At 31.1% G+C, this 11402-nt stretch overlaps 1 protein-coding gene across 1 annotated transcript in view; it reads right to left on the bottom strand.

Annotated features, from left to right (window-relative positions):
* Positions 1-2068: 2068 nt before the first annotated feature.
* HELRODRAFT_81128 (hypothetical protein) overlaps positions 2069-11402 on the bottom strand; it is a gene marked incomplete at both ends in the record, with an annotated part of 33062 nt that continues 23728 nt past the window's right edge. Inside the window, 2 exons of the mRNA XM_009020776.1 lie at positions 2069-2185; positions 8637-8680. Of these exons, the coding sequence (XP_009019024.1) occupies positions 2069-2185; positions 8637-8680 (161 nt within the window). The remainder of the gene's footprint in view (positions 2186-8636; positions 8681-11402) is intronic.

Here is an 11402-nt window from a genome sequence, read left to right as displayed (position 1 = left end):
TGTATATCTATATATAATTGACCGCTAATAAAGAGAAATAATAAATCAACACAGAATGAGTTATTGGAGCCAATTAACTAAGAACGCAAAATCAATTTTTGGAGCCAATTAAATAGGAACGCAGAGATATAAGTATATATATATAAGATACAACCAATAGATGATAACATAACACATTGAAAATAGTAAGTGATTACAGAAAAAAAAACAATTTCTGTATAACATTAAATGAATAAAAAAAAGTAGTAAAAATTTTGTTTTCTATATAAGTTAAAAAAATGATGATAAAAATACGATAAGAATTATGGAAAAATTGAACCAGAAATTATCAATTGTATCTACGACAGTCTTAACCCTAATTATATATATATATGTATGTGTATATATGTATGTATGTATATATATATATATAATTGATAAAAATCACAACATGTTCGGCGTTATTTAACTTTCTATTTATCTTTTCGATTTTTCTAACGGTTGATCGTAAATCATTTTCAAGTTTCTTGAATTGAAAACCAAAATTTTTGTTTTGAATTCAAGAAACTTGGAAAAATTCCGTGTTCGAATTGATATGTCGTGTATGTTGCCAAATGCTCAATTATATATATAATTTGTCTCTACAACGTCATTCTTTGTTTATTTAATGTTAATACTTAACGGTCATTTGATTAGTTATTACGATTTTCAACTTTGAATGCAGAAAGTACTCCCAATGGAGAAACCATTGCTACACAGTCTATTGGCTGACATAATGTGTTTCCCGGGCCAATGAAGGGCGTTTCGGTTGTACATAAGCAAAATAAGCGCCTCTAGTTCATCTTTTGGAATTGGTAGTGGTGAATGACTTATTGTATATTATATTTATTATTATGTTAATTGTTCTGTGAAAAGTGACTCCACACCGAAAGATGCTATTTGGGTGTTACTGGATAGTTTTTCTGTAGATAATAGATCTAGGAATTCTCTACTTGATTATAGGTTGTAGCTATTAGGGGTATATAATTTAATTATTTTGTTGTGCATTTTTGCAATAGGGTATGTGATTGCAGGTCTTTGGTTGATTATTGGTCGTAGAGGGTTTTTGGCTTTATATATTTTGACTGTACCATATCCAGGTACATATTCGCCCATGCGTATGGGTATTTTTTCTTCTGTATAAAGAGAATGTTAAAAAATTGTTGTTCAGCAATTGTCGGTTGAAACATTTTGGTTTTGAACTGAAGAAATTTGACAATAATTTAATATCTACCGTTAGAAAAATCAAAAAATTAAACAAGAATCTAACTATTGCGGAAAAACATGCTGTGATTTATATCGATAATTGCATTTCTGATAGTCTTAATTTGATATATATATATATATATATATATTTATTTATATGGTGAGAATTTCCGACCTACTCCTGCAAGTACGGTCGGCCAGCACGAGTACATAAAGTACACCATCTCTTACCACGATCAAAGGTGCATTTCTGTGAACACCCAACTCGTCTTACACTAGACGCGCTTTGTCTCTGGACTCATCAGTAGCCCGAATCTAAACGCCAATTTAGTACAATTGTTATCTTAGTAGACAATATTGCAAAGTAAGGTGTTTTTTAAAGTAGTTCACAGAAACATTTTTGGTCGATAGAGATGTAGTGTTACTCAGCCGAATAAAAGAAAAATTTTGTGACGCGACTTGAATCTACAAGTACGTGAGTTTATAAAAGGTGAACTCACGGCAATTCTCACTATTTTTAAACTCACTTTAAACTTGTTGATTCAAGTCGACTTACAAAATTTTTCTTTGTTATTCGGCAGAGTAACAGTATGTCTCTATCGACCAAAATTGATTCTGTGAATTACAATATATATATATATATATATATATATATACCAAAAGTTATATTTATATGTATATACACATATGTAAAAAAATATATGTTTGTATATATATATATATATACATTTAATATATATATATACATATACATTTAATATATATATATATATACATTTAATATATATACATTTAATATATATAATAAGCATAAAGATCCGTCCCACGTAGGCAGAACTTGCTCTTAATATCTTCTACACAGTCTGACAGGAACGAGTTGTCCTGGTGTGAGCAGTGTCCTGAGGACTGGCTTTAAATCTTGCTGCTCAACCAGCGGTTTCACATCAAATTTATCAAGCACCTGCGTTTGTCGGTAGGATTAAGAAGTTAATTAAAATTAATTGCTTAATTAAAAACAGTTTGTTAGAGTTTTTAATGTCTTAAGTATTGTTTACCCATTTATTTGTTTCGATTGTTGAATAAATAAATCAATAAACAAGTGGTTAAATGTACAAATAAATAATTTGATTAATAAATAAATATATATATGGTGCGTTTGTGTGTGCGTTGTTCTTCTTGCTGTGGTCTTCGGAAATAATATTCTGGTGGAATCTCAATCATTCAAAGGAATGATGTCATAAAAACATTAATAAGTACGTTTATTGTTATTATTATAATTATTATAAGATGTCACCGTCGATTCTCGAAGTAAACTGTAGAAAGAAAATGAAAGAATTAAACTTTTTTCACATTAATAAATTGTCACTTTACCTCATGACTTGAAGGGGGAGATATAAATTATATTTCATATAATTATCTATGCTTAAGTATTCCTTGAATTTCTATTTTTTGCTTATAGCGTGACTTTTACGATCCTATATAAATTTTTAACACGTGGTCAGTTTTATTATTGTGTGTTAATAGCTTGGTATTTGTACCCTGAAATTTAGTTTTTCTATTTAAGATAAATAAGCCAGGTTCTCGAAAGCAAACATATATATATATACATATATATATATATATATATATATATATATATATATACATTGGTTGTGAATGGTCGGATATTTCGCTCGTAAAATTTTTGGCTTAAATAAATTTAAATGTATAATAATTTCATTGAAAAAGGGATAATTTGTTTATAAAAAAATTTAAGATTAATGTATTATAGTTTTAGTCTCTTAATTTGTAGTTTTCGCTGAGTTTGAACTAAATTTGTAAGTTTTTTAATTTGTTGTTATCACTTGACTAATTGCAACGCTCAGCCTATAGCGCTGTCTTGACTGTATCCAGGTTAACATGTCTCCTAAATGTGCGAAGTGTTTAGGCAGTGCAAATGTGAAAGATAAGTATAATGTATTACGTTGCAGTCGTTGTGATATTGTCGTACATGTAAAGTGTATTTCTACTAATGATAGTTTACTTGATGTTTTGAAAAACTGCAGTGGTCTGAAATGGTTCTGTGATAGTTGTGTGAAGCTTCCGTTCAACTTAGATTCACTCTCAAAATCAGTTGATGCTAGTAGATAAGATATATTGGATAAAATTGACAGTAACAAAAATGAGATGATAACAAAACCTGAGAAACTGGATGAAGTCAACACTCAGGTTCGATCAGAAATAGTCAGTTTAAAAATGTTGATTACTTCGAACGAAAATAAATTAGTTGATATTGATCGCACAGATACTTCAATTCGTCACGACATCAAGAGTTTAAAGCAAGAAATGAGTACTACTTTCGCCAGCATTGTCAGTAAAGAAGTTAAAAAAAACTGAAATATTTAACAATGAAGTTAGAACCGTTCAGAAAGTGTTGACTGAAGTGAATGAGATGAAAAACAGGGAGTCAAACCTGATGGTTTTTCGCTTAGTTGAGAGCGACAATGATCGCACTGATGTTATGAAGATATTGCAACATTTGGTTGAAAACATTTCAGAGAAGGATGTTCTAAGAACAACCAGGCTAGGTAAAAAAAAGTGATGACGTAGTCAGACCATTGTTGATAAAGCTGGAAAATGCAAAGATTAAGAATTCAATAATGAGAAATGTTTACAAGATGAAAACAATAGCTGATAAATATGCCGGTGTTGGACTAAGTGATGATTTGACAAAAGAACAGGAGCAGGAGTATAAAACGTTTGTTGAAAAAGCTAAATCAATGCAATCTGATGATAAAGAGAATTTTTTATACCGTGTCAGAGGACCAGTTGGAAGATAATACAGTTTCAAAAAAAATTCACTTAAACAATTGTCTCAGTAAAAATAAAGTAATTAAAGATTTTGCTACAGATGCAACAAAAAATAAGTGCAACATTTTGCTTGGCCTACTTATTATAAGATCTGTCAACTCAAAGTCTGATATTATTTATGAATTAATTCAAGAGGGTTTGGACATCTTTGTTTTAGTGGAAACATGGCATGGTTCAACAGACAATATTTCAGTAAAATTATCTATACCATCAGGATATGGTTATGTTGATTTTCTTAGATTAAATGATCCGTGGCATGGAGGAATAATTGTAGTTTTTAGATCAAACTTTAAATATAAATTAATTGAACTACCTGTTCTAACAACGTTCGAGGCTGTAGCTATTAAAATGATCGTAAATAATAAAGACTTTGTTTTATTGGCGTTATACCGACCTGGTTCGGCTCAAGTCAGTTCTACATTTTTCGATGAACTCATATGTGTTTTACAATTTTAAGTTTGAATGTTATGTTAGTTGGTGATTTTAACATACACGTTGAAATAAACAAAGATCGGCATACCGTTAATCTGATTGAAGTGTTTGAAATGTTCCAATTAACAAATTACATCAATGAGTCAACACGGGTTCTCGGTGGTACACTTGATTTAGTAGTTACTTCACACAATTTTGAAGTTACAAATATCAGGTTATTCCCTTGTGGAGGTCAGTCCTGAGACCTATTCTGTTTGTACTGTACACTGCTGAAATATATGAAGTAATAGAATCCTTTGGATTTTTATATCATGCGTACGCTGATGACATCCAAATAATAGTTAGCAGTGAACCAGAACTGTTTAAAAGTAAAGTTGAAAATCTCATTGAATGCTTGACTAAAATAGGTACATGGATGTCAAGAAGTTGTCTCAAATTGAATCAAAATAAAACTCAATTTTTACCTGTCGGTACATGGCAACAGCTTTCTAAAATTAATATTAATTTAGTCAAAATTGATAATTATGAAATACAATTCTGTGAAAATGCAACAAACCTAGGGTGTATTTTTGACTCGAGATAATCTTTCAAAGATCATATAAAAACCATATCTTAATCATGTTCTTATCAGCTTTGCCAGTTATACCGCGTTCGAAAATATTTACATCAAACAACCATACAAACACTAATTCATGCGTTTGTTCATTCACGGTTAGACTACTGTAATATCTTGTTCAATGGATTACCAGAGAGATCTATTGCTTTTCTTCAATCAATACAGAATAGAGCTGCAAAAATAACTGTTGGGCGTAGAAAGTATGACCATGTGACATTCATTTTAAGAGACCTACATTGGCTAACAGTGAAAAAAAGAATCAACTATAAGATTTGTGTGACTATGTATAAGGCTATGAACGGGTTGTTACCAGTATATCTAGTAAAAAAAAATCTTAAAAAAAATCAGCTTCTCCAACAGGTGTAAAATGCGATCAGACTATGCCAACCTACTGGCAGTGACAACTACTCAACTATAAACTGCAACTAGAAATATTTCCGTGGCAGGACCAATTGCCTGGAACAGTCTTCCGCAATCGCTCAAAATGCCTGGACTAAAGCTTGATGATTTTAAGATTTCATTTATAATAGAGAGTGCTTTCGAGAAATTTCAATTTTATAATGCACTTAATAAATTGTTCGATTTTAGCATATATATATATATATATATAGATATAGATATATATATAGATAAAAATCACAGCATGTTCGGCGTTAGTTAACTTCCAATTTAACTTATCGATTTTTCTAACGGTTGATCGTAAATCATTCTATGTCTGGGACATGCGAACATGTGGAGTTGGATTTGCAATTTGTAGCACTCTTCTCAAGTCTCTGTCTGAAACTCCCCACGGCATATTGCACCGTCTAATAAAGATGAAACTGTGCAACTGAGTTTCGAAGGAGGAAACATTGCTATGCGTTCACATTAGGAGCTTCAAAAGAAGAAATGGATCCTGATCCATAGATGACGTTCTTTGAACTATGATTATTTGTGTTGGGTGACATCAACGCACGAGTGGGTCTAGATCACGATGTATGGTGTGAGGGACTGGAGCGATGGTAAAAAATCTTTAATTGAATCAGACTCTTAAGTTCTGCGCAGTGCAAAAACTATTGATGACAAACATGGTCTTCAAACAGTCAAATAAGCTGAAAACCAAATGAAGGCATCCACGATCAAGACACTGGCACCTGATTAATTACGGCATCACTAGACAAAGGGACCTGCATAACGTGAGGCGCATCATGTTAAAAACTGACTTCCCCCGATTTTGTTACCATTTTTCGTTCCTTCCACGATGGTATGAAGACGAGTGTGATTGAAAATAGTGAACGATCTCAGGATTTTGATGTTGCAAACGGAATTCAGCAAGGATGTGTTATGGCTCCATTGCTGTTCAACATCTACTTCTTATTGATGCTCCGATTTGCTTTTCGTCCCAGTAGTGAGAAAACTTCCTAATAACAGCAGAATTTAAAATATCGAGGCTCTAGTTGCTAACAACGAAACAGCTTTGAAAACAATGGTTGGAATGTTGATGAAAACTAAAGTTCATGATAAAAGTGATCGGGAAAAAGAGTTAAGTTGTTTACGACAAGAGAAATTTTCAATATAATCTAAAGTTGTCACATTTTAAAATAATAAAAATTTTCAACGTAGCTATTATATTGCCATTTGAAAGTAATTACCAATGAAAGTTTTTTGTCAATAGCAATATCGTTATTTTGTTACTTCTTTTTAATTGTTAAACATTTTCATTATTTTTTATAACATAAACATGCCCAAACAAAATTCCTGCTTCATCATGGTGCTACATGTTACATACCGCTAAATATATGCCTCAATAAAAACAATATCATCAATAAATTATCAACACTTCAATAAAATAAATAGAACGCATTCTTCAAACTAAAAGAATAAAGAGGACATGAAAGTAGCACTGACGAACAGTGAATGTTCATCAAGTGCTTCTATCGTTAGATACATTACGTATCTTCCATTCGGTATGCTATATATCTATCATTAGGTATATTATATATCTATGAAATTGAAATGAAATTGGAGTTTTTTCCTGCTAATCATTATTGAATAATTTTGTTATCACTGAACCAGCAAACATTTGTTTCGGCATTTTACTTTTTTAATATATTAAAAAAATCAAAATAACTGTTCGTCAGACATCTGATAATAAATATTCAACAACGAGCAAATGGAATTCTTCCTATTAATAAATTTAGAAAAAAAAGAAAACATCGATAATGAAAACACGTAAAAGTATTATAGTAAATGAAGTTTACTGTAATACTTTTACTCTCACAGAAGAATGTACCTACTTTGTGTATACGCATACATACATTCGCAGATCCAAACATACACATTTAAATTTGTTATTTAAACGTCTACTTTCTCGTCCAAATAATATTTTCTGTCATTACTTTTTAAATTATATTAATGGGCATATCATCCTTGTTCGAGGTCCGAAGAATATTCCGCGTTTGCTTTGGCAAAATCTAGGTTTTTGTTCAAAATTTTTAGATATTCCTCTGATTTTTTCTCGTTGTTTAAAAGTAAGTGTCGTTCCCCACTCCACGATTCCTTTAGCAGCCGTCCATCCTTCCGAGGTCGGTAAATGAGTAGACGACGTAAGTTGTCGCATGCTGGTCGGCGAGATGGCTCAGTGGTTCAAATGCGCGCTGAGTCAAACATCTCAATGGCTATCATAAACTCAGCGTATATGATGCGGTGATTGCGCGTGCATATAAAATAAATGTGTACGTCGTGTGAAAAGGATAAACAGCTTTTGTGGCAAAGATAGCTGCTTCAAATCAATGAATGAAGATATGAAAAACATAATAAAAGATATATAGATTATAGGTATATATGTAATATTGTAAGTGGTTCTGTGTATGTCAGGGGTGCAATAATAAAGACTGAAAACAAATTTATAGGCTTAAAAACTACTGTAACAATTGAAATGAAATTTTGTATATAAACGCATATGTGTACGGCGAAAAACGTGGGAATGATTACAACCGGCTACACCCTTGGATAGGGTTGGTTGGTATGGGAGAAATTTTTTTAATAGGTTTTAAAGCTGGAAAACTGATTGTAAATAAACATTTTGAGTACGGCAAATATATCGTTATAATTTCATTACCTCAGCCCTTATAAAATGTTGATTTTTATTGTGGATGACTATCGAAAATTAAAGCTGGAAAACTACCAATTTAATTTGCTTAAAATTTTGGATATAACAACTTTTGAAATTTGATATAAGTTATGGCAATGAATAAAACGCTTAAAATTTGCTGCACTCTTAAAAAAGGTTGGTTGAATTTATGTAGGCTACTTTATTATGAAAATCGAGCGCTGTATAATTTATTTAACAAAATAATGAAAGGAATAAACATGCTTGAAATAAGAGACCGATATTATTTATAATAACATCAAAAACAATATTGACAATAATAAACAATAAGATTGTCAACGTCAACATGATCATTAATAAATAAAAATAAAAGTTATTAATCTATGATGATAACAAAAAGAAATGAAAAATAAATGACGTCACCTTGATTAAAGTCACCATCAGTTCCATCTTGCCCACATGTTTGCCTGCAAGGAGACAAAATCATGTTTCACATATATTAATTATTTTTACAGTAACATATAAACTGTATTAACAAATAAAAAATAAATAATAATAAAAAGACCACCATTTATTAAAAAACAAATGCATTTTTCGTGTCTGCAGCAATTTAATTTAGAAATTTCATTCATAGCTACAAACACTTTGTGCTATTGAAAAGAAAGCAGCGCCACTTACAAAAAAACAAAACCCCTGCTCACAAATTAACTCTAAATAGAATAACGACACTAGTAAATTATAAATTGATAACAATAAATATAATAATATTGTTGTAACCCTTGACGTTCGTAACCACCAACACCAATGTTATAACTTCAATGAACCCTACATTTCCAACACCAGAGTTGTAGCTTCCAACGATCGTCAAATGTTTGTTATTTCGTGGGTTCAAGATTTCCAATAGATAAACAACCGTTTCAACGCAAACCCTAACAGAAACATTGAACTAATTCAGGTAACTACACGAATCACATTTACGACTTTGCTTCGAACCTTGCTAGAAATCTGGATTTTCGCAGGATCTTATATAGACTCCAAGGTGCATTTTTACGATCAAAAGATTACAAATATTTTTGTACGATCCTCTACCCAAAGACTAAAAATATAGCAAAGATAACAATAATTAAGATAACAAAGGGGTCTCGTGGCCGAGTGATTAGCGTGTTCGTCTACCACTCCCACGACCCGGGTTCGAATTCTGCAGTTTCTACAGGTTCATCCGGGTAGCCGACCCCGGTCAACCCAGCCGTCTATCTTTTCGAGGTTGGTAAATGGGTAAACGACGTAAGTTGTCGCATGTTGGCCGTCGAGGTGGCTCAATGGTTCAAATGCTCGCTGAGTCAAACCTCTCAATGTATATGATGCGGTGCTTGCGCGTGCACATAAATACATGTGTACGTTGTGTGAGAAAGATAAACAGCCTTTGTGGCGAAGATGTCTGCTTCAAATCAATAGCTGAGGATTTGAAGAACATAATAAAAAGATAATATAATATCTGTAACATTTTAAGTGGTTCTGCGTATGTCAGAGCCGCAATAATAAAGACTAATAAAAAAAAACAAAAAAAAAAAACAAAAATAATATAGCGTAATTTGATCATTCCGGCGGTTATAACAATATTAACAACGTCATCAACAACATCGACGTGATAGCGATGTAGTTGTCACCCCAATATATATTCAAACAAGATCCTTTATTACTTGTTTTAGTATAAACGGAAATTTTGAATTTGTTGCTGATATTGTTTATTATGGTATCGTGGAAAGTTAGTTTGTTGTTTATGGATTTTTTTATAGTAAAATTTAATTTGGATCTATTAAATGTGGTTATTAATTTTATGGTGTCTGGGTTGTTGTATGCCACAATTATATCATCGATATATATATTACCAAAATTGCTATAATATATATATATATATATATGCATATATCGTTATATATATATATAACGATATATATATATATATATATATATATATATATATATATATATGCAAAGAAAGCCTCGTTCCAAACTATATATATATATATATATATATATATAAGCGATCGGTGCATACACCTTCACATAAGTACACACGTGTGCGGTAACAAAAAAGATGACCAAGTGCAAGCAATAGAGCCATAAATAAATTTCGCATTAAATATATCATAAATGTCTCGAGACATCTATGAAAATATATATACACAAACAAGTGGTCGACACACACAAACATGTATATGTATACACTTCATTTAATTATTCAAACGTCATCACTAATATTTCTAATTATTTTCTCAATTACTAAAATATAAATAGAGGTGGGAGAGAAGGAAGAAGAAAAGAATGGAGAAAAAGATGAAAAAAGGATAAAGAACAAGATGAAAAATAAAAAGAAAAAGAGGAAAGGAAAAAGAAGAGGAAGAAGAATGCAAAAAAAGAATGATAAGAAAATTAAATGAAAAAGAAAACAAACAAAGAAAAAAAAGATTAAGTGAATATCATCATCGAAATACTTATCGACAATACAGTTCAACTTGTAAGAGTCATGAAGATTTCTATTTAAAAAAAATATAAGTGCAAACTGCAAATCTACATTCACTATGGATTATTTTTTTGTTAACATATACTGTACATTAATATATATATATATATATATATACATAATGAATATATATAATAAAATAAATATATATGTATGTATATATATATATATATAAACAGTCATCCAAATAGATGATATGTTGATACATTCATAATTCATTCAAACATATGTTGGAAGGAAACTACATTTTATACAATTATGTATGAACTCTACCGAATTGTTTCAACCAATTTAATTGCATCAACCAATTTAAAGTTCATCTTTTCAATTTTAATTTATAAAATTTTCTGGATATTGTTCTTTTTATTAAATAAATTTAATTTGTCCTGGTTAAACTGACCCTCACTGCCTTGTGAGTGATGTTGGATCATCAAAGGCTAGGCCCACCGCTTATAACTGTTGTTGCGTAAGGAAGGGCGTCCTGCGTAAAAATTAGCCAAATAAATTACTTATGATGGAATGGCGTCGAGGGGTATTTCGGTTTCATCATAGGTAGCCAAACGGCAACCCCCGATCTCGGGGAAAATGTCGTCAAAACGTGTGTTGTTGTTGTTATTAAATAAATTTAATATCAAAACTCCCTCTGCAGATAGACTTATTTCAAT

Source organism: Helobdella robusta, assembly GCF_000326865.2.
Source record: "Helobdella robusta unplaced genomic scaffold HELROscaffold_29, whole genome shotgun sequence".
NCBI lineage: Eukaryota > Metazoa > Annelida > Clitellata > Rhynchobdellida > Glossiphoniidae > Helobdella > Helobdella robusta.
This window is presented reverse-complemented; position numbering and strand designations above follow the sequence as displayed.